Source organism: Chiroxiphia lanceolata, chromosome 3, assembly GCF_009829145.1.
Source record: "Chiroxiphia lanceolata isolate bChiLan1 chromosome 3, bChiLan1.pri, whole genome shotgun sequence".
NCBI classification, from domain to species: Eukaryota; Metazoa; Chordata; class Aves; order Passeriformes; family Pipridae; genus Chiroxiphia; species Chiroxiphia lanceolata.
The window spans coordinates 4,491,532-4,515,887 of NC_045639.1; the positions used below are offsets into that span (position 1 = coordinate 4,491,532).

At 44.6% G+C, this 24,356-nt stretch overlaps 1 protein-coding gene across 2 annotated transcripts in view; it reads left to right on the forward strand.

The window, feature by feature from the left end:
- The window catches only part of PLCB1 (phospholipase C beta 1), a 334,715-nt gene that overhangs the window by 78,829 nt on the left and 231,530 nt on the right, over nucleotides 1-24,356 (forward strand). For both annotated transcript variants that reach the window (XM_032684593.1, XM_032684592.1), the window contains exon 3: nucleotides 13,927-13,995. In XM_032684593.1, coding sequence (XP_032540484.1) covers nucleotides 13,927-13,995 — 69 coding nt within the window. The remainder of the gene's footprint in view (nucleotides 1-13,926; nucleotides 13,996-24,356) is intronic.

A 24,356-nucleotide genomic window follows, 5' to 3' on the forward strand; every position in this document is an offset into this window, starting at 1 on the left:
GTGAAACGTGGCCTGTACTTGCTAGAGTTTGCTCATCAGTACCTGGGGCAGGATAATGAGGATTTGACAATCTGGTTTAAGTGGAGAAAGTATTTTTTATTGGATACACAGAAAGGCCAGGAGATACGTGCCTGAACACTTGTGTGTCTCTCTACACATCACATTCTGTGTTTAATCCTGTCATTTTCATGCAGGAGCTTGGTCTCACAAACAGCAGCAGGGAAAAAAATAATCACCCAAATGTAACCCAAAATATCCCAATTGTCATCATAAGGCTGTAAGAGCTGACCACAAACATACAAATATGACCTTCTAGCAAGTTCCTGTTTATTTGCTCTGTCCCTCACCCACAGGTCTTTTCAGAGGCTGAGCTGTCACACAGGTTCTCATTTGGAGCATCTGCTGTCACCATCCCTCTCCTGACTTACAGCCAGCCCGGGATGTGGGAGGGATTTTTGAGGGTGACAAGCTCCAATTAAAATCTCATCAGTAAAATATCCCATCTAATGTGTCCCTGGATTAAAATCACAGGAGGTGATTTTTACACCCTCCCCCCAACCTCTACCCAAATTCTCCTTGTTCTCCTCACTGGATCTGTCTTCTCTCATTGTTGGTTTTCAAACCACCATTTTTCTGGGGGGTGGGAAACCCGGAAACACCTTGTTTTTCTGATTTTCCTCTGTTTACTTTCCATAGCTTGAAAAGCTCTTTTGAAGATGTTGACAAAAATAGCTGTTTCTCAATCCACATAATTATGGGAAAAGCATCCCTTTTCCTATAGTCTGTGAGGCCTTTTTTTCCTCTTCTTCCAACTGCTTTGCTTTTCCCCAGTAATAGCCCTTTCTGGTGTTATTCTGGAGGCAGCTTTGAAAGACACGCTAAATCATACACTGAATTTGTAACAATAACGTTATTACATGTGAAATTTTATTTAGAAAGAAAAAACCCACTTGTTAAGAGAATAATTAGGCTGCAGATTTAACCACTTAGAAGTTACGAAATGCTGGGCTAAACTGCATTTCATTTTCCTTGTGCACTTTGAAAATAATGTGAATATATATTCTCCAGGATTTCTTTACGTTCATTATGTGCAAATGGAGATTTTTCCGGTAGTTTGTCCAAATTTGGCTGTAATTTCACAGGTCTGATAGAAAGAACAACTTGTTTGACTGCTGAAATCCAGAGGTCTTTGAGCAGGAAGGCATTAGATCTTCCCACATGCAAGAACCAGTTGGTATTTTAGAGCGTGCATGGAACATTTTCCAGAGCATTTTGACTCCCATTCATCTCCTCCGGTGAAATGTGCCTTGTTCCAGAAATTGCAGCTTCATTTGAGGGAATTGGTGAGAGATCACCCTTGGCTGCTGCAATAAGGGTGATAACAACCAAGCCACCCAGCCCAGGCCATCACCTACCGGGATTATTTCAGGATGAGTGCTTAAAGTTTGGAAAAGAAATGCGGAGCTGACATCAGGGTCATGTATCGGAGAGTGCTGGAAAAGCAACACAGCTGCTCTGATAATGTGAAGTATGAAGGGATTCAAACCAGTGTCTCTGCGTGTTGCAGGTTGGTTGTGCCATGAAAACTGTCCTTGAGATGTCTCAAAAATGCAGGGATTGTGGGTTTTAGAGGCTCAGGGAATGCACAAAGCATTTGATTCCTCAGATTCTCTTGCATTTCCCTGTCAGGATGGAGTCCTCTGGTCCTCTCTTCCAGTCATGTTTCAGTCACCTTCAAGAAGAGAAACTTCCTTTGAAGTTCAAGGAAGTATTGACGCGCTGCTGCTGCTGGGGGAAAGGTACTTAGGATAATTATGCTCCAGAGAACGGAACTGAGAACATTTCTGGGGGAGAAACCAGCAGAATGCAGTCAAACAAGCTGCTAAATAAGGAAACATCATTAGACAGCAGGGCTAACCTTGGATTTGTTGCTTGGCTTTTCATTCCGCAGACTGGAAGGAAATATAAACAGGAAAGAGCAAAGAGTGCCCTGATAGGAGAGAAAAACATCCTTTTGTGTCTGTGCTGTCACCAAGTGGAGACAAGACAGAGTTAGCCAAAAACCCCCCTGGCTCCAGAACAGCCCCAAAGTGTCCATGAAGCACATGGAAAGTTGGGGGTGTGCTGAGGGCAGTGCTGCACACAGCCAGCTCTCAGCACGCTTCAGGTGTAGGGTGAAGTGAATTCCTAATAACAGAAGTGTGTTCTTCAGTGGGATTGAAAATAAGATCTAATCTGCCATCCTTTTAAATGTCACCGAGTTTTTTGCCGAGGGACAGCTCGGTTGTGTGCTGTGCGTGCGCCTGCCGTGCTCAGAGCAGCTGGCCCTGCAAGAGAGAGGAGCTGCTAATTGAGGCTTGAGCGTGGTGGAGGGCAAAATATTTTGGGAAACGTGGCTTGGCGAGGACTCAAGGTCTCCCAACAAGTTGCCATTGACTTCTGTCTGTTGTGTTTGCAGGATGACCCGTATTTCCTCATTCAGTGTAAATTCCAATTTCCAGCACAGCTGCCAAGACTAAAAGAATTTGAGGCGTGTGCATGCAAATACTGTCATGAAAATGATTTCCCGGACCTACCTAGAGATTTATAAAATAATGATGAAGAATATTATGCATTCAGATTATTAGTAGATGAACACAAATTACATCTGTAGAGATTCACCCACTGATTCTTCTTTTTTTTTGTTGCTTTGATTCTTAAAAGGCACTTATCCATAAACCCTGGGAGCGTGCAAAAATAATAATGATTACAGCTTGTAAAGAATAAATTAGCAAGAAATTCTTACTCCCCTCTAATTAATTCCTTAATAAACCCCGAACAAATAACTGTTCTAAAGTCACTTACATTTACAAGGTAAGCAGCAAATGCAGGCAATAAGGGAAATTAAAGTGTGGCAGCAGCAGGTGAAGTAAAAGGGGCTGCAGGAGGATGGAGTGAGAAGACTACCAAAGCCTACCAAATAGGCCATTTATGAATTAGTATTTAATGAATTATTCTCTGACCTATCCAGTGGTAACTTCATGGATAAAGCTGCCGGGTGGTTGGAATGCTGAGAACTTAAAGATTGAGCTGTAAATAAACACCATTCCTTTAGATCACTGCTATAGGAAAAGATTTTTCTGTGTGCAACATTTATGGATATTGTTTATTACGTGTTTTATTGTGATATTCAGAAACACATCAAACTCTATTTTAAGTGGTTTTTGCTTTCAATGTCTGAAGAAAAAGGTCCTAATTTTGCCTGCACTTATCAGGATCTGTATGGCTCAGTTCTTATTTCTTTCTAGATTGAATAGCTCCTCTTCCTCGCAGCTGATTATACAATACATATATTTATAGACAATAATCATCCCCCTCTTAGCCTTCCTTTAGCTGTGTGGCTGAAGCCAAGCTCTCTTAGTCTTCTCTAAAAAGAGCCAGTTCTGTAATAGCTTCTGAAATCTTCTCTCCAGCTCCTTAGAGTTCAATTCACCTCTGAGTACTGGCAACCAGAGTTTGGGATGATGTGTGAATTCTGGCTCGTGTAATTAATCAAAATTCAGGCAGAGATCATCTTCAAAGCTTCCTGTGCCAAGGAAAAACACTTCTCAGCTTAGTTCGAGATGATGTGGCTGGCAAACTCGTGCAGGCACTTATTTTTTTGTTGTTTTACCTTCCCATTATTATGTTCTTTTCATCATCTGATCTAAAGCTTTGCCAACCAGACTGATTTTGCCTACAGCTGCTGGGGCTGTTTCTCTTCCTTTCCAGTTTCTAAACTGCAGATGTTTCAGGTTTTCTCCAGTCCCCAGGTTTGGTGAGTTTTCAGCCATTGTTGTTAGTGCTCAAGCATCATGTTATAACTGGAGTCTCCAGTTGGAATTGTGCCTGGAGTGTGCGTTTTCCAGTGCAGTAACACATACCAGGGCCACTGCTGGAGGAGCTGGCAGGAACACACATTCTGCTTCCCTACAGTTTCCAGTGGATTATCCTTATTTATCCATGGAACTCACAGGTGTGTAAGCAGGGCATGTTTTGCTATGTTGTGCCTCAGCCTTAAAACTCTGTGTGTTATGGAGGGAGCAGAGCAACTTCAAGGTCCTAATCATGATAAATTTAGAGATACAAAAAGTTTTTAATATAAAGAAGCCCAAAGTTCTGTGCTGTTGATGTGAATGAAATAAAGTCTGCAAAGCCCTCCCCAAAACCCAGCCAGTCAGAAAGAAAACCATTCCAGAACAGTGGAGTTCTGCCAAAACACCCTCTCCTGCTGAAGTCGTCTCTAAGACAGTAAACACAGGGCCATAAATTCGCTGATATTCTTTTAGATGCACCCAGTTTATGCTGTGTGAATAGAAAAGGACTTCTAAAAAAGTTCAGAGGACTTGGTCTTGTTGAGTGTTGGAAAAACCGTTCTGTTGATGGGCAGGAGCTGTGGCTGAGCAGGAGCTGCACCCTCAGGTGTGGTGGTGGAGCAGTGCAGGGCAGTGAGTAGGAACTGTGGCTCTTCCCCCTGAGATGAGAGTCTCTGCTCCAGCTGTTCACTGTTCAGGGCACTCTGCTCAAAATAATACACTTCACTTGCTTCAGAAGAAAAAAACCCAGCATAATAGTTGCCTCTGTATTCTGCAATCCCTTGTCAGCATGAAATAATGGCACAAGAACATCACCCCCAAAATACAATATGGCCCTTTTTGGGCAGGCATTTAATCATCATAATCACACACAACTATGAGTTTTGATTTGAAAGGAGAAGTTTCTTAATAGAAGTTTTTTTGGGTTTCTTTGTGTTGTTTTTTTTTTTTAATCTGCTGCTTAAAACTTCAGTTCACTGTTCTTTTCCTTGTGACTCCAAAGCTGCAAATTGCCAGGTTATTCTCAGTTGTGTGAATAAAAATCAGTCAAGTACCATTATGAAGACTGCCTACAATACACTTTTGTATTTTCTTCTGAAGCAGGTCCTCCCCCAGCTCTTTTCCTTTCTGAACATGGCTGCACCTCCTCAACCCTCAACCCCAGTTGTGTGAGTGGGACGAGCAGCAGAGCGAGAGCAATTTTAGCTGAACCAAACCAGTTCCAACCAGGTGCTCATGTCCATATAACTCCCACTGCCAGCTGCAAGTACTTTGGATGAGAAACTTCTAGTTTTCTGTGTGTTTGTGTTGCAGCCTTTGCTGGAAAGGCAGAGCCACTGGTAGGTAGAGCCAGATGCAAAGGTGATGCCACAGTAATAGATGTGGGACTAGGATATGGAGTTACTTCTCCAGCTCTGCCACTGTTTTCCTCTGTCCTGGTAGGGAATTACCTCACAAACCCATTGCTCATTTCATCCACTGATTCTCTTGTGTGTTTAGGCTGTAAAATTAGGGATTGTGGCTTGGTTTTTTTGGAGTATGTACTGACACTTCAACTAACAGGTGAAGAAATTATGTCTACATACCAAGCTGAGGTTATACCCTTTTAAACACTGCTGACTTCGGACTGGTACTGTAGCATCAGACATGGCTAAAGAGGGGACAGATTGAAGTCTTATTGCTGTGGAAATTTTCCATTTTTTCCAGCATAACTTCTAACACCTGAGATGATTCCTGATCACCCACTGACTCTGGTGTGTCCTTCTCCTGCTTCCTGACTATTTCTTTGCACTAAGATTTGCATTGTTAAATCTTTGTACCAGTTTCTAAACTGCTTTGCCACAGCATCTGTAAATCCAAGGAAATGAAATTTTCCTTAATGAAGCAGCAAAGAACTATATGCGTAATTGCAGAAGAATTGTTTCGCTTTCATTATTAAAAGGGTACTTAGTATGAAAATTTCCTCTCATTTTTTTTTTCCTAGTAGCCCAATGTTTTATGCTTTATATAAACTGCAGACTATTTTCTCTGTACTAGAAAATGTTACTGTTTTTATGACTCCAGGGATATATGGAGAGACTGTGTGTTGTCAAGATAGCCAAGACTTTTCAGTTTGGGGTTTACTCTTCCGTAGGAGTGCTTTCTGTAAGGGCTTTCAGTAGGAATGTCAGGTAAATTTGCTTGCAGGTTCTTCTTGAAGTGCCAAGAAACCTTGTCAGGTGTTCAGAGCTTGTTCCCAGAGCAGTTGAGTCAAATCATAAGAGCTGGTCCTCCAACTCTTTCTGAATTAAAAACAGTTAGTGACCACTCGATGAGCTTAGCTCAGGTTCAAATTTGCAGATAACTCATTTTGGGTAGTAAGAAGCCATTCTCCAACTCTTTCTGAATTAAAAACAGTTAGTGACCACTCGATGAGCTTAGCTCAGGTTCAAATTTGCAGATAACTCATTTTGGGTAGTAAGAAGCCATTCTGTTCTCATTCTGCTCAAGTGATTTTTTTTTTTTTTTTTTTTTTTTAAGAATTACCATTCCCTGCGATATCAAGCCCCTTAACTTCGCCTGTTTGTTAGAAATGCTAGTCCAGACCTAGGGAGCTGTATGGTCAAATCAGTGTTTAAAAACATCCCATTTTGTTTTCTGAACTGCTGTGCTGTGTAAGAGGAGCACGTTTGTTTTTCCTCCCGTCTCCATCACTCCCTGCCTCGGGGGGGGCGGGGGGGGAATGTCTTTGTCACCACAGGTAACAGAAGAAATGGCAGGAATGTCTCCCCCAGCTCCATGGGGGGCTGTAGCACCGATGATAAACAGCTCCCGCTTTCCACCGCCGGACCCTTCTCGCCGGGGGTCTGTAAATCCCCCTGGGTGTGGTGGGACGTGCCCGGGCTCGCGCTCGGAACGGGCCTCAGGTGGATGGGGCTGCAGTGTTTTTTCTGCCGGAGTTTATTGGTTTGAGACACCAGATCAGTAATTGTTGGGTCAGAACCACCTTTTGGGTGTGTTTTGTGCTGTGTGTGTGCAGGGAAGGGCCGGTCCGGCCCTGCGGTCGCTGCGGTGCCGCCGTGTCCCTCACGGCAGCCCCTGGAGCCCACCCGGGGCAGCCCCGGAGCAGCTGCCGCTCAAAGGCAGCGGGAAAACTTCCCCCGCTCCCCCCCCAGCTCCTGGAGCCCCTGAGCAGCCTCAGCCCGGCAGGGACAGCGGGAACACCGCCCCCCGCCCTGCCCTGGAGCCCCGGAGCGGCCGCTGGGTCACGGGGGGCCTGGGGGGTGTCCGCGGGCACCGGAGCGGCTCAAACCGAAGGCGTGTGCTCCCCACGCGGGGCCGGCCCTGCCGTCGGGACACGGAGAGCTGCTCTGCCACCAGGTGCCAGCGGGAGCTGGATGACCTGTCTGCCCTCCTTCTCCTTCTTCTCTCTTCCTGTGCCTCTGCTCCTCTTTCTCTGCTCCCTTCTTGATGTTCTGGGTACGGTAAAGCCGGAGGGATTGGATTTTGGCTGGGTGTTGTGGATCAGTATGTGCTGGGTGGGTTCAGTGGTGGAATGCGTTGTCTGGATTGTGTGCTGCCCTTGGGAACTCGTGCTGAGTTCCCCTATTTACCTCTTGGGAACAAGTGTGTGGCTTATTATTCTCTTCATGCTCTCTCAGGGTATAACAGAACCCTATGTTTATTTTTTTAAAAGTAAAACTCCCGAGTATTACAATTGGCCAGAAAGGAAGAACTTGGTAAATAAGTGATTTTTGAGTGAAGTAGTGGAGGCAGCAGTGTTCTCTGTCTCTCATCCCTCAGCAACCAGCTGTGCCTCTCACCCAGTTTTTCATTTCATGTACCACAGTGGTGGATTTTTTTTTTTGGACTTTGGGTTTTTAATAGATGTTTAGAAGGCAGAGAACTCAGAAGCCACTTTACCGAGTTAAAATTCTGTGTGTTTAATTAACCCTTTAAAGAAGTCAATGGCTATTCCAGAAATAAGAGTTTAACCTGAGCATTTGTTCCATTATTCAAGTGCCTCGTTGCTGCTTTATCCATCTGTGAGTAGAGCAGCACCTGCGAGGAGCTACAAGAGGTCTGGTGGCTTTGGGGAGCTCGGTGAGTTTTAGCATTAATGATGTAATTTTTAACGGGCTCTTGAAAAGAGTGGGTGGGAAGGTAACAAATTGTTTTGAACTCGTGAAGAACCGTGTGTAGAAAAAGACTTTGCTGCTGTTGAGGAGAGTTTTAACGTTGACTTGAGGATGTACGCGTGGCTCTGCTGCTGGTTTATTGACAAAGCCCCTGATTTTGAGGCCTGCTAATTGATTTGTGTGCTGCCAGGAGGAAGCATGGAGACAGTTTCCTCAGGGACTGTCTCTTTCCAGTGGGATACAGCGAGTGAATTGCATAAGGGGACTTTCGGGGGAGCACAGCAGCACAGCACAGCTCCAGTTAAAATCATTGACAGCCTTGCTGTTTCTCCTTGTAGCTCTTGATGCAGGTTTCTGCTAAATCCACCTCACCAGTCCTCCACGGTTTTCCCTTGGGAAGAGGAGACAAATTGCTGTGTTTCATTCAATTTATTCTTAATGATAGTGGGGAAAAATAGGTATGTTTTTAGCAGGGGGATGACACACGACATCCCCCAGCTGTGCAGGCACCCTTTCTGAACTGGCACTGAGTGTTCACTCTCACTGCAGGGAACTTCATCCTGGAGTTAATCCAAGTGTGGCTAATGGATCAGTACACTGCCAAAATCTCCAAAACCTGGATGAGGTGTATTCCATAAAGGGCTGCAAATTGTGGAGTTTGCCTACGGATTTGCTCTGAACCTACAGGGCGAGATACTTCTTAAGCATAACTTGTCATTTCTTCATAATTCTTCACAGAAAGGGTGATTAGGTATTGGAAGGGGCTGCCCATGGAGGTGATGGAGTTGCTGTCCCTGGAGGTGTTTAAGGAAAGGCTGGATGTGACACTGAGTGCCTTGAACTCGTAGTTCACGTGGTGGTGTTTGGTCACAGGTTGGACTCGATCTCAGAGGTCTTTTCCAACCTAATTGATTCTGTGATTCTGTAATTGTTCCCCATCAGATTCAAATGTTGATCTTAATATTTTCTTTGTAACACGTCGTAAGGATATTAGTCACGTGGCTTTATTTTAAATAACCTCTTTAAAATGCAAAATAAAAATAAGAGTAACACAGAACTGCATATGTTTTTTTTCTTCCAGAGATATGCAGTGCTTTCATGTTCAGAAAAGGATAAAATGGAGTATTTCTCTATTAAAGAACCATTTCGTTATGATTAACTATTCCCAGTAGAAGCCGTTGTTTGACTCTCTGTTTGAAGTTTGTTTCAGCAAATTGGCTCTTTCCCTTTGAAAACTTTGCCCAGATATTGCCATCCAGTAGCACTAAATGGTGCTTGTTTACTGAACTGGCTTGGGTTTCCCAAAGTTTATTTTGCTTAGCACTGTATCAGGCAGCCTTTGAAGGCAGTCTCGTGTCTTTCTAGCAGACTGACTGGTATATTTAGAAGAGTTGGATAAGCTTTCAGACACACAGGTTCTTCTTCAGATTGGGAACGAGGAGCCACAGGTCTCGCAGCTGAGTGGAAAATGAGTTTACAGAGTTTAATTAGTTGTGCATCAGTTAGACCATGACCTTAACTGGCAGGGGCTGGGAGCTGTGCTCCACGGTGGCCGGCGGCACGTGGCAACATTTCACACACTGGGGAGAAAAAGACTTTCCAGCCAGAAGGGCCGTGGAAACGGAGGTTGAACAGAGCAGTGTGTGATTTCCCAGCTTCGGGGAGCACTCGGGGCAGAGTGGAATTGTTTTTCTTAGGGATGTATATAAAGTCATTGGCTCTCTGGACCAGCTAACCCGTGCAGGTGTTGCAGTGCACACCCACTTTTTTCCTGGTCTCCTTGACATAGTTCTGTGGAATTCCATAGGACGGTCGATCCTGCTCCCAGCCCCCCGTGCTGCCGGTGGCTCCTCGGGATCGATGAGGAACTCTGCTCTGTAGCTGGGGTTATGTCACAAGCAAGTTCCCAAGACACTCTGACTCACTTGGCATCATTTTGGGCAGTTTAAAATAGAAGTGAGCCAGATCCTCAGCTGGTATAAATTGGTGTTACTATATTAAATTCAGATGGGCCTAATTATAAGCGCTCAAGAAGTCACTGAGGGTTGCACAATCTCTTGCCTTTGTGAGTGTGTGCTCACCCATAAAAGTGAGATTGCACAATGCACCCTCTATGAATGCATCTCTGTCCCAGCTGCTAATTGAAAACAAACATGGTGGGATTAATAATTCACTTCTCTTGGACTTTTGTATTATAAATGACTGGAGGGTTCCACCACTTGCATTAAGAGATGTTACACCATTGCAAGATAAGTAAGTCCCAACAGCAGTGACTGGAGGTCTCTAAACGGGGCAAAGTTGGACTTGCAGAAGGTTTGGTGGTTTCAATTTATTTTTTTATTGTCATTTTTTTTCCCCAGTTGCTATGGCTTCCGTGCCTCCTGCACAGAGTGCAGTCTCCAGGCCTGCCTGGAGGAAGTCATTAGCAAAACTCCAGTTGACTCGGGGAGGGGGAGGAAGGCTTGGGCTATTTTGCTGCACAGGAAAAGGGGCATTTTCCTGGCCATTACCCAAGTGTGTTTTTCCTTTACAGGAATCTGCCCCGTGGTTTGCAGTAGGGAAATAGGAAATGGTATTTTCTCTCCTTTGCGGGGAAGTTGATCTCTGTCCTCTTAATTGTTTGTTTGAAAGATGAAAGCAAATGCCCAGGGTGAGGGAATTCCAGGAGGTTTTTTCAAACCAAAGAGCTCCTAAGAAATGGCACATTAGGAATTCTGATCTATCCAAGCCCTGCCAAATGCTCCCTGCAGAGGCACTCATGTGAATGCAGATCCTGCTCTTGTCCTCTTATTGCAGAGCACGGGCTGCAGCACCTGTCAGGCTCCTGCTTCTGGAGACCTGAACATATGGATCAAATGTGGAAGCTGGACCGTTCCATGCTGGTTCCTGATGGTGGCTGAGACGTTGGACTTCTGTCATTACCCCCCTAGGAGAGAATTTCCCTAAATTAAATGGTCTTGTCAAATAGGGATATAAAGGATCCTAGGGATAGGATTATAAACCCTGCTTTCTGTGTCAGAGGGGTAGCAGGGCAGGAGGGCCATAAGGGGGATGTTCAGGGCCCTTCCCACAGCCCTGGCAAGATCTGCTTGGTCTTGTCCAAGCAGCCCCACCAAACTCCACCCTTCCCCTGTCCTTCTGAGACCATCCTTGCCAGGTCTTGGCTCCTCATGCACTCACCTTTTCTGCACATGACTTGGTGGCATGAAAGCAGCTTGAAAGTAGTAGACAAAACTCGAAACCAACTCTATCCTTCCCTCATCCTTCTCCATCCAGGAGGATGCAGAGATGAGCAGGGTTGGTCTGATTCCTTGGCTGTCCCTGGGAATGCTGGTCACTGCCTTTTCCTTTCTTGTGTCTCTTCTTACTGTGTGTTATTCCATTTAAAAGGGTCTTTTTATGTTTGTCTAATGGGAGGTTAGGTTGTACTTTTTTCAGTGAGCAAGTTATTAATTCAGTTTGTTGTTCTTTTCTTCTTTTATTTTTTAAAAAAGGTAAAATACCAGACCAATCCAACAACAAAAAAAAACAACCCAACCCCCCTGGCCCCCAAAAAAACCCCAAACCAAGCAAACAAACAAACCAAAAAACCTTGTGACACTCACTGTGTGTGGCTCAGCATCTTTGTGTAAGATCTGTTTTCCTTCAGCATATTTAATTTCCCTCATGTGTTTGCTGTTAAAGCCTTTATTTTTAGGGCTCTTTAGTCCTTGCAGTCATCAGAATCTGATTTTTATGACATGGTCTGCATGTGCCTGCAGCTTCTGTAGAACATTTCACAGTGGGCTGGAGACCACCTCAGAGTGTGGGTGTTGTTTGTTGTGGTAAATCTAAGCCCTGCTTCCTGCCTTAGTTCTTGCTCTGAGTGAGACAAACCCACGTTTAGCTCTGCCATATTCCAGGGCTTTCGCTCCTGCCGGGATCTAAATGGCCACATGGATTGACTCAGAGATAAGCCCTGCACTGTGTCATTGCTTTGCTTTGAGTTGCACCTGCTGCCTTTACCTGCATGTGAGGCTGTTGGAGGTGTGGCATGGACCAGACTTCTGAATTAAAACACACTGCACTACTCAAACGTGGCTGGGACTGAAGACTTTGATTCTGCCACGACGGGAATGATGAGAACATGGGAATGTTGTTGTAAAACCCAGGGAAAGATGTGTGGCTGGTAAAAAATCGGCATTGCTTTCTCAGCAGCGCAGTTGTTTCCCTCTGAGGAGGTGGTGGCCACCTCCAGGCCTGGGCACCAGTCACACTGGGAGATGGACACTCAGGGCTCACTGTCCTCGGCAATTTTTAGGTGTTTCTTGTGCAGTTGTTTGATTGAGTGGTGAGAGATCACCAGGCTTTGGTGCATTAAACTCTTGGTGCCAGTGGTGGGGCAGGGTGAGAATAATGTAGTTGAGATCTGGAAGTGAGATCAGCTTCAAACTAGGCTTGAACATTGGGTTCCCAAAGTGTGAGGTGCTCCTGAGCTGGAACAGGGACAGCTGTAGGCAAGTTTTTGGTACAGTGATCAGCTGTCCATGTGAGAGGCTCCAGGGCTGTCAGAGGAGTGCCTGTGTCCATGTGCCATGTGTAGTGGTGGAGCTTGGGTTTTTATCCTAAAGAGGTTTACAAAATATCACCTTTTATGACCCTGCTGATACTTCTTTCTAATCTTTCATTACCCTTGTCCTCTTCTGGGCAAGGGAGGACAAAAAGTAACAATCTCAAAAGTGCACATTTCACCTCAACAGGCTACTTGAAGAGGGGGAAAAGGTGCTCGTGGAGTTCAGGGAATACTAGAGCAGTAGGGAATTGGGATTGCTGTGGGGGACAGAGGAGAATATGATGAATGTACAGTCATGTGAAAATCTGTTGGTAGAGCTTGAGTCTTGATTGACAACAAAGGTCTGCAAGAGCTGTGCAGAAATATCTCTCTTCAAATGAGGGGAAAAAAATAAGGATCCAGAGTAATTCATGGCAAAATAACATGCCCATGAATTATTTTTTTTTTCTTCTTTTAATTTAAAAGAGAAGGAGCAGTGGCTTTGTCCAGCACTGAGATTTCAAATTCCCCACACAGTGTTTGCAATTACTTGTTTCAGGCTATATTTAGTCTGTCATTGAGCCACTCTAACACGGGTTATTAGTCCAAATGCTGGTGTAAGTGAGGCAGAGAGTTTTAAGATGTGCTTTAAGACAGTCAAGTAATGCTAAATCAGGTCAGATCTCTCGCTGCCCTTGCAGGACAGTTGGTGTTGCTCCTGGCAAAGCACGAGTGGTGCCATGGGGATGTGAGTGCTTCCAAGGGATCCAGCAGCCAGGAATACCACTTGCTCCCATCCCCAGCATCCTTCCTCACTGTAAATGCTGAAATCAGGGAAAGGAGGTTCTTCATGTCACACGTGTGTAGGGGAGGGCAGGAGTTTCCTAAGAGGGGCTGTCATTATGTGCCAGTTATATTCCAGTGGTATAACCCATAACTCATGAACTAGGAAATGCTTGTCAAAAGTACATGTTTTTTTATTGAGCAGCAGTCACTGAAATAGTTGGAACCTGTTATCTTTGTAGATATAACACTTCTTGGGTTTCATATGCACTTTTCAAAATGTTCTGGCAATAATGAAGGAGGTTTTCCGTTGCAGAGGCAGGGTTCTCTGTTTCTAATGATGCCTTTTTCACACTGTGGCTAGCATTAAAATGCTAAAACTGTATTAAAAAGATTAAAACAAAAGCACAGCAGCTGCTATTTAGTGAGGCAGGAAATCAGCTTGGCTTCTATATAATCTGTATATCAAAAGGGACCTGCACAGTGTTGCTGTTGGAATCACTTAAGTGCACCAGAGCTCTCCTTGAAGCTGATCCCAGTCTGGACAAGAATCATTGCAGACAGTCAAACCCCTGCCAGGTGTGGGAAGTGGGACACTGATAACACAACGAGGCTCTTGGAATGATGTCACAATTATTTCTATTGCAATTTTTCCTTTCAGGAGACTGAGCTGCTGGATATCAGCCTCGTCAAAGATGCCAGATGTGGAAAACATGCCAGAGCTCCCAAGGTAAGAATTCTTGCTGTGTGCTTCCATGTTACACTGGTGACCTGGGTAAAAAAAAAAAAATGGGAATGATATGCAAGAACTTAAAAAAGAAAAAAAAAATTCCTTAGTTAAGAAGTAGTGTTTTGCCTTTTCCTGATGTAACACGGTTTCTGATGAGGAGTGTTGGGATTGTTGAGCTCTTGTTGTTGGATTCTGTATGGAAAATGCTACCAGGGAACAAAATTCCTGGTTCATCTAGGTATGCTTACAAGTTCTTGGCTTCCCTGGTGGCAAAGAGCTGATATTTGTTTAGGTCCCTGTTGTATTTTGTGCTGCTGATTTCCCTCTTTTCCTCTTGAGGCCAGAAGGAGGACTTGGTTCTTTTTAAGCTGCCATCAGAGGGATCAGGATGTCAGCTCCCTTCAGCTTTGCCCTGGTGCATTGCACACTCCTTTGCAGTCTCTAAAGGCAGGAGGCTGTAGATATACGTTCTCTCTGGTGTTTTTGTTTGGACAGACACTACACGTCAGAGAAAAAAACAAAGCACTGGGCTCCAGAAGCAAGACAGTGCCTCAGGGAATCACAGGAGTGATGGGGGGGGAAAAAGGAATCTCCTTTGGGGCTTCTGAGTGTGGCCTTGCTGCTGCTGAGCTGTGGTTGAACATCCCAAAGGAATGATTCTTCTCCCCTCATCCTGAGGGAGGAAAACAGCTGTGGCTTCCCAGGAAGCACACATGGCACAGCCCCACAGGCTCCTCGGCCCCCTCAGGTCAGGAGTTGGGAATGAGAAAGGTTGTCTCTCCCTGCCAGAATGCACTTGTAGTTATCTCCGAACAGACTATTCACATTTGGTTTTCAAAGCTTCCCATGTAGTGCTGGCAGCATTTTAAAGGCTGAGTTATAATTGAAATGCAGCAGAAGTACTTTGTGACGTGCACATTAATACCAAATGAGTGCAACCGTGATTAATGGTTCAATGATGAATAGCAAGAAAGTATTAACAATGTCTAGGACATTATTTTAAAATGCTCCCCGCTTCACAGAGGACATTCGTGTTCTTCTAACAAAATGTTTTGAGCTAAAATTTATGCACAGCTATTGCCTTGGTGACTTTTATTTATTGGGTTACATAAAGGCTGTTTTTGTTACAGCGTGTTACGGGTTTGACAGCAGTGGCATTAAGTGAAGGGTATGAGAAAATCCCCGCTCTTCAGGGTGGTGAAATGCACCACCTGTGTGAATGAGTTTGCTTTTTGTCATTGATCCGTGTGTGGGCAGGAGGAAAACAGCACCTGGGTTGGCTGTTGAGGGGATCTTGCCAATGGTGAGAAAAAAAAAAAAAAAGCTCGTTTTGGGGCCAGTCATGGAAGTTTTGCTTTGATCCGTGTTGTGGGGCCGAGCAAAGGAGCGTCGGCTGCAGGTGAGGGAATGTCACAGAAGCCCTGTTTGTGTCACTTCCACAGAGGATCTAAAACTAATGTAACAGCAGGAAGGCTTGGCTCAGAGTCAAGCAGCAGCAGCTTGTGATTGCACAGAGGTTTCTAGTAAAAGCCCTGGAATATTGGCTGTGCGTGGAGGATACTCGCCGAAGTTCCCAGCTTTTCAGAGGCTCTTTTCCACAGCTCCGCTTCCAGGTGGGAGCAAACTTTCAGAATGCTAAAAGTAGATTTTGTCAGTAGGTTGTCATTAAGAACTTAAGTTAATGGGACTCTTTAAACCTCATTTAGTGTATTTTTGATCTACTGCTGCCTTTGGATAGAAATAAGTGTCTTTTTAAAGAAGCCTTGACTTAAATAAAAAAGAGCAATTCCTTTTTATTTAGACTGTAAACTCAATTTCATTAACAGCACCCATAGCACTGTTCCAGAACCCATTGTGCTGCTACACAGGACCATCAGCAAGCAATGATTTTAGAGGACTATAGGCAGTCCTAGTAACCAAAAAACAGTCTGTTCTCACGCTGCATTCAGTGTACCTTCCTAATTTCTGTAGAAGAGAAAGAAACACAAAAGGTTTCTTGGTTTCTCCTTCAGTCTTGTTGGTTGACATTCACTTTTCACAGCATTTCTCCAGGAGCCCAGACACACATATTCGGTGAGTGTTCTTGCACGTTTGTTGTTGGATCTTTCTGGGTTTCTCATCCAGCAGGTCTGGTTATTTTCTCCATTCCCTCTTAGGAATAGCCTAAAAGTTTAGCCTTAAAAGTTCCCCTGAAGACACGGAAGTGCAGCTTTAATCCCAGAATTGTCATGTTAAGGTAGCACGAGGAATGAGCTGAGATCACCTCAGGGTTAGAGCTCAGAGTGCAAAACTCCATCTCCTCCTCCAGCTTCTGGTTTGTGATGATTATTAGAATCTCCTGAAGACTCTCTCCTGCTCTTTCCATTCCCTGGAGACTTAAGAGGAGAGCACCAGCACTATTGCTGGGTGAGGGAGTAGCTCAGAAAGGCACCTGCTAAAGAAAGACCTTCCTGAGGAGCTCAGGGTAGCTGACCATGGTCCCAGAGCCAAGGCCACGCTCTTATCACCCGCTGGTATCTGTTATCTGTGCTCCCACACTTTGGGGTGCTGCAATGAAGTGTTACCACGTGGACAGGAACTTGGGTTTCTAACGATGTTCTCTAGTGGGCACCAGATCACCTGATGCTTGGGAGATGAAAAGCTTACCCTCCAATCCCAAGTCAGTCAGCAGTGCACTGGAACGACCCCGTGTTTCGGAGAAGCTTCAGTGTCGCCTTCTCTTTGCACGTTGTCAGGGATGGCTCCTTCTGTCTCCCTTCAGCTGCTATTTTCAGAAGCAGTAACAGAGTTTGCTGTCTCAATGCAATATACATGGAAAGGCTCATTCCTTGGAATGAAGGCAAATCTCAGGCAGCGCAGGGCACTGCAGCAGATTCTCTACACGAGAAGAAAAATTAAAGTAATGCTCTGAGGAGAATAAGAAAAACCACATTAATTTTGTATGTTAGGAGAAAGGACCTGAATTCAAAATACAGTGAAATTATACAGAAGTGATGGAGTTATAAAATGATTATCGGGACCTTGCCCTTTTAGTTTGCATTGGAATCAGATAGGAAAGGGAGCAAGAGGGATTTCGAGAGCAGGAGATTATTATGCAGTTAATTTTTCCTTCCGAGGACGTGACTGCCCATAATTGCAGCCGTGGCATGTGCTGCTCTCAGGGACTCAGCAGCAGGGTGCTCAGGGCTCACACTTGTGATTGGAAATGCTGAAGGAACGTGAAAATCAGGAGTTGTGCCGAGGCAAGGATTTGTTTCCCTTTGTTCACACGTTACCTGGCAGCCCTCTCTGGAGCCCGGTGTTGATGTGCAGACCCAGAGATGTGTTCTCCCTTGTAAAGTTCAGTGTCAAGGTCTGCAAAATAAAAGAAACACATGCTTTTGTACAATGAGGCGTGGAAATAGCTCTGGATGTTCACACACCACCTGCAGATCGTGGAAGTGCCACTCAGAAGAGGGTCTGTGCTCTTTAAAGGGAGTCGTGGCTAAAAATCTCAGGCACCAGCAGATCCTGAGGAATGGTCAGGGGGTGAAAATTTGGCAGCTGCAAGCTCGCAGGACGAGGGAATTCGCACTTCTTACCATCTTGTATTTACTTTAGCCAACAACAGTTTCTATGGAAACTAAAATCTTCAAGCAACTGTGCCAGTGTTTTTACTCGGGAGAAGGAATATCAGGATGAGTTGAGAAGGGGTGAGGAAATAACCCCGTGGCAAATGCTCAGATTGGAAACTTTTGATGCGTTTGTTTCCCCTCGGCATCCTGTTTCCCCCTCATAAATCATTCAGCAGGAAATGAATTTCTTTAAATAACATATACTGTGAAACCTGTAGGAGATGAAATTATGAATGATGCAAACGCTCTCATGCCAAAATGTGTTTAGAGAGCAGTCCCCAATTTTAAAAAAGCTCGTGGCTCCCCTGCCCCAATTTTTCTCACTTTGACAAGCCAAGCTCTGCTGAGAAAAATAATTCAGATGTTTGAATGTCAGAAATTTGCCAAGACCCCACCTACTATTAATATCATCACCAGCCTTTCTCTGTTTAATGGGTTTTCTTGAAATACTCAAGTAGAGAGAGATGATTTTGGGTCTATCTCAGTTGTAGCTGAAAAACTACTGTGGAAGGTTTGCTGGGTTTTGACACATACAGAGAGGAAAATCAGCATTTCCTGAACTAGATGGGCTGGGAAACAAAAAGGAAAGGTAACAAGGAAAGAACCCTTGGTTGATTTGCTTCTGAATTAGGCTCTAATTGCTAATTTATGAGCCCAGTGACTACAGCCTGTCACAATAAACCTAAATCAGTCACTAGATTTCCTCCTTGTATCTGAGCTTGCCTTTTTGCTGGCAGCCCGTGATTTTTATGGTCAGGTTGTTTGTTTTTCTTTTATCAAGAGAACAAAAAAGGCCTCCATCACTTCTGGAGGATTTGAAAGGCGACCAATTCTTCTTCTCTTTATCACAAAGTCTGTGCAGGGACACACACATGTTGTGTTTAGTGACTACCCCGATTAGGCTGCATGTAGGGAATGGCAGGTTATTTTATTTTTTAAATTTTTTTTTTTACTTTTTAGTCCAGTCAGTGAGTTCCCTGGAAAAGCCAGCTGTGTCCATGGGTCCCACAGCAGAGCAACACACCTGCTGCCCTTTGCAGCACCAACTCCTGGGGCTTTGCCTGTCTCAGACGCTGCTTTTGATGTTATTTTTAATCTCCTGATGAGCTCAAGCTGCTTTCCCTTCAACAACCTTGGTGCTAAATTAGAAACTCGGATGTAAATTCTGCCGAAGCAGTGCTCTATTTCTGCCAAAAAGGAAATAAAAACAGAATATGCACGCAGCTCACCTTCTTCCCACCCACCTTGGGGATAACAGCGACAGCCACAAACACCTGCCCCAAACTTGTTTGTTCTTTCACATAACTGCTTTTTTTCCTGTAATAATGATGAAGTTACATCAACCTGTTCTCCAGGTTGAGTTTTACTTTATTAAGGAAGGTTAAAATTGAGTTGTTTGGATGGTACTTGGCCAGTGGTCCTGTGCTAAAGCTGGGGAAATGCAAGTAGTTGGAATTCCCAGAGCGTGGGAGTTGTGCTCACTGAGAGTGAGGGGGGGTGGGCCTTGGAACATCCTTGGGGAGGGATGAGTTGGCTCTGCCCTTCTCTGCCCGCTTCCCTGCAGCTTGGAATCACCTCCAGGCTGACCTGGCTCCTAATGACACCCAGCAGCTTTTGCTCTTCCAAATTTTTTCCACCAGTGCGGGATTTATTCCAAGAAGGTCTCCCCACTCCCACAGTAAAGGCCTGTGGCTTATTCAGGAGTCAAAGCAAGGTTCTGCACTGCCAAGGGGCTTGAGATTGGGTTTTGTTGTTAATTTTCTTTTCTAAACCTGTTGAAAGTTAAGTTTTTTGGGAAGAGTCTCTCTCCAAAGAGGAAGCTGTTGGTGCTGCTATCCAGGGAGCTCTTCACTCCTCCACCACCTAGAGAGACATTGCTGTTGCCATCACAAACATTATCCCTGCTATTCTGAAAGCCAAGCAGGGCTTCCTGGAGGCTCAGTGGCCATTCTCCTCCTGCTCTCCCAGGTCACAAGCCCTGTCCCAAACACACTGCCTGGTTCAGCCGAGGGGATGAGCTCAATCATTCCACACGTGGGCTTTGCAGCCTGCAGGGATTCCTTGGCTGCCCCGCAGCGCTGTTCCCTTGGCTGCTTGTGCCTGAGGCTGAGACACCTCAGAGATGCTCAGCAGCCCTCTGCACCACCAGGATGGCCCAAATTGGTGATTTTATTCACAACCCCCTGACGCTGAGGGAGCTGGGACCTTTCCAGAGGAGTCATCCCTCAGATAACTTTAATCTCTGGGCAGTTCATCGGAATCACTATTTACCAACGTTCAGGGCAGAAAGCACAGGGCTTTTTTCAAAGGTTTTCACTATGAATCATTGCCAGAAAGATGTAATTATTTTTTTTTCCCTGCTGGCTGACAGTTGCAGTGAGCTCTCCGTGCTGGTTGGCTTTATGCTTCCCTGTGTTATATTTATAAACCCTGCGTCTCCTTTCTGTTTGCCGAAGCTCTCGGTGCAAAGCGTGCAAGGAGAAATTCCCTGCTTTAAGAGGAACAGAAGGCGTTTTCCAACTGTGATTTTCCAAACCTGACATTTAAATTGCAAAAGGTGGGCGCTCCCCAATTAAATATGTGGTATTTGAGTTGCTGAGGACACCAGAGAGCATCAGTAAAGCTGTGCTTCAAATGCTGCTGCTGAAGACGCTGCTGAATAAACCTACACACCTGCACACATTTATTCTTTTTCCCCTTTGTCTCCTCTGGTGTGACTTGTTGTGTGATTTCAAAGAGAGATTGACAGAGACAATGTAATACTCCAAAACTGTATTAAATCCATCCACAGGCCATTCCTGTGAGCTTGCAGGGGATTAAAGCAGCACACTGGAGGGCAGGGACTCAGCACTTCACTGAGCTGTGCTTCCTGCAGGTGGGAACTTGGGTGCTGTGGTGATGTTTCCTGCCATAGCAGAGTTCTTTGGAATTCCCTCCACGCTGGTCTGGCTTGGCACAAAAATTAAGAATTGTGGGGATGATATAATGTTATTTTTGGGGGTGTTATTAGCAATGCTGAGGTGTTAATATTGCCTATCACTGTCTAATAGTATCTGTTTGTTACCTTGCACCCCCTGTGTGTTCACATCCACCTCTTGACTTGCACTAACATCATAAAATTTTGGGACAGTACAACCCTTTTTTTTCAGTGTTGTTCCAGTATCAGTGCTGTTTCATCATGTCTGTGTCATGAACACTCAGTCTAGAAAGAATTTCAATTTTTTTCATGGGAAAATGCAAAGGTACTAAATAACTGGTCTTTCCTTTGGTGTTGTAATCTCCATTTAGAAATATTTTGTAAATATTCAAGTATATATTTCATATATTAGTGTATATTTTAGCATAAATATTAAAGTATGTATTTTAGAGATCTGCTGGTAGTGCAGTACCCTCAAGCTTCAAATGCAAAACCAATAGGCTGAAGTGAAAATGCCACAGAAGATGCATTTTTTTGCAGCTGCTTAGAACAAATGATTTAAATTTTTCTGGTTTACTGAAATCCAGCTTGGTGATTTTTTTGTTACATCCCTTGTTAACTAGCTGCTTGAGGAAAGCTGGTAGGTTTTAATTAGTTGCAAAGGTTTGATAGACTTGTTACCATTGGCATATAAATGGAACGTTCTTGTGGGACCAGCAAAACCATTTAGACTTGGGAGAAAGAGCACTGGGAAGAGGATCAGGGGTAGATCCTGAGTATCCCTGGATCACAGAGATGCCAGGTGAAAATGCCCCCCTGCTCAGCTGTCTTTGGTCAGGACTTGTAGCTCAAGCTACTTGTTTTTGAGATTTAGAGGAGCTGTTAAAAAGTTTCCTTTAATGTCCACATTATTTAAGCTTTAACTCCATTAGAGCAGCTTCCAGCTTCGAAGTTTTTATTTTTCCATATTAGATTAGCGCCTTCCCTGTCTCACAGCTGAGCACACTTGGCTGTGAAACTACACATCCACCTAATGTTTATTAATCCCACTTGTGCTCTGTCCAGTACAGATGTCTAAGAAAAAAGTGATGGGAAGAAATTTGGCTCTCCAAGCTTCAACTTTGATCGGAAAATAATTACAGCCTTGCCATAAGTAATCCTTGTTTCATCACCGTGGCTTTTTGGGGTGGATGTGTGTGTTCCCAAGGCGTGTTGGACACCTCGGTGCATCAGGGACAGGATGCCCATGGCAGGAGTGTTCCTGAGCCTTGGATCCCAGGGAAACATTTTATTAGGAATGTGAAAGCAGGACTTCCAAGAGCCAGTTACAGATCACTAGAGCAAATGGAAATAGCCAGGGGTGCATGCGAATTGTAAAGCAGCAAGAAACTAGGAGTGTTTCCAGTGTGATATCAGTATATTCATGTTAAATCCATCAATATTTTTCCAATATCAATTTTTCCAAAGCATCAGGCAGAACCGAGCCTGGTTTCTTTTGTTTTATCTCCTATGGATATAAAGTAGATACAAAAGCAGAGGCAAGTGTATCCAAATGGTTTGGGTTTTCTTTTTAATACAGTAGGGTATTTCTGAAAACAAACCAAACTCCCTTCCTATTTAATTAGAAACAGGATTATGCTACCGAGTAAGGCCTACAAATCTTTTGTTTTTAAACAAGTCCTGGGTAGTATTTGTGTGGTGATAACAAAAAACTTGACCAGCTGTATTGAGTGTGAGCTGCCTGTCTGTGGCTTTCTCAGCTCCCGTGGCCTCCCAGTTTTGTTAAACGAACAAAATTATGGGCTGGGGAGCAGTTCCACTCCTGAGCTGGTAATGAGCCATCCACAGGGATATTCCTGCAAAATGGATGGCACAGGGACACTCCCCAGGAGGAAAACGGTTCTCTGTGTGCCAATGCTGGGGGCACATTTTTTGAGGGCCGAGGGTTTGCCCTCCTGCATTTTTCAAACCCCTGGTGATTCCCAGGACCAAAGTGCAGCATATTCCTGGTGAAAAATGCCGTGTGTTATGGCTTGTACACAGTGATACATGAATCAGCAAGGTTTTCTCGCTACCAAGTGCCTCATGGATAGATTCTTTCCGAGGAGAAGCCTTTCCACCACTAATTTGAAGGAGTAACAGTTGCACATCCCCTCCCCGGCGTGGCTGATCTGCACCAGCACGGAGTATTGACAGAAACAGGGGCTGTTTTCTGCGTGTGGCTCTTCTTTTCTGTGGTTATTAGCACTGTAGGTGTCCAATATCCTTCATGGTTTGGCTTTAGATGGCAAAAGTCAGATCTTCATTCCTTTTGGGAGGGTTGATCCACTGAGAAATCCCCCTCGTGGATCTGTGTGTCATTCCTGTGGAAGAGAAATCATTTTAGGGGATGTGTAAGCAAGTAGGTGAATTAAATATTTCCCAAACTTGGACCATCTGGAGTATGAACTTACCTTCGTACTCCTGAAACATAGATTGAATTAGTGACCAGCCTAAAATGTCAACATGCCAGTGCTCTGGGACTGTGGAGTGTCCTAGAGAGACCATGCAAAAAGGGATGACTCAGTGCTGATCTTACCCTGAGGTTCAGCTCTGGTTTTGGTTGGTACAACAGTCCTGAGTTGTGAAACAACAGAGAAAAAAACCCCGAGTGTGTGTCTGTTAAGTGCAGCAATCTATTAAAATGCAGGTTTTTTTCCTCTTTTAAAGACATGTTCCGTGTGGTTCAGGTTTGTGAGCTTCTGAGTTACGTTGGGGAGTTTGGATAAACACCCAGTTCCCTTACTTTGGAGAAGAAATCCCCTTGGCTGGAAGCTGTCAGGGAGTTCTTGGCTGTGATGTTTTGCAGTATCCAGTTTCTTTGTTGTTTTATGGAACTAGAATGAACTGGCAAAGGTGTGATTTAGAGTCAAGCCTAGATGGTAGCTGATATTTTCCCTCCCCTGTCATGCACTGCCTCTACATCTGGGATTATTCCCATCAAGAGACACTGATTTCCAGATATGACACTTCCAACACTGGTTAATTACCACAAAACCCATTTTAAAAAGTCTTTTCCTTATTATTTCCAGGAGGAATCCCAAAAGAAGTATCCCTACAACTTGCAAACACTGATACATCATAACCTGGGTTGTTCGAATTTGGATTTTTCTTTTTTTCTTTCAAGGAATTTATGTCCTGTCCTGGTCCTAAGGCAGTGTTAAAAGTACTTTATTGCAACTGGTGAAGGAGTGGATTATTTTTAAAGGAATTTTTTGTTCTTATTGCTGCTCAGAGTGAACCTCCTTCCTCCAAGATTAATGAAATACATTTAAAGTAGTCAATATGAGAAATTGTGTGCTGGAGTTGGGAATGTTTAGTGTAAATGGCCTCCGGTGCCAGGTGAGGTCACCGCACAAAAAGGGAAAAGCATCCACATTAATCTGGGAAATAATGGTGGCAATTTGCAGGTTGTTAAAATGCTTAAAAAAAGACAAAGCTGAACTCAGATAAACTAAAGCCTCTGCATGAATGGCTTACCTGTGTGGGGGGGCACAGAAGAAACCGGTGTGTGCGGGGATGGTTGATGGAGCGGTGGGAGAAGATTCCAACCCTCCAAGGGCAGCGGGATTTTGGGCCAGACTCCCTTGAGCCTGTAAAGAGCAAAGCCAACACGGGCTGGTTTTCTGCAGGACGTTTTTGGTACAGCATTCCAACCCCCAAAATGGTTATTTGGCAGTTTGAGAGGGAAAGCTCTGAGCAACCCAGTCTGGGGGAAGGTGTCCCTGCCCAGGGCAGAGGGCTTGGAGCAGGATCATCTCTGAGGCTCCTCCCAACCAGAACCACTCTGT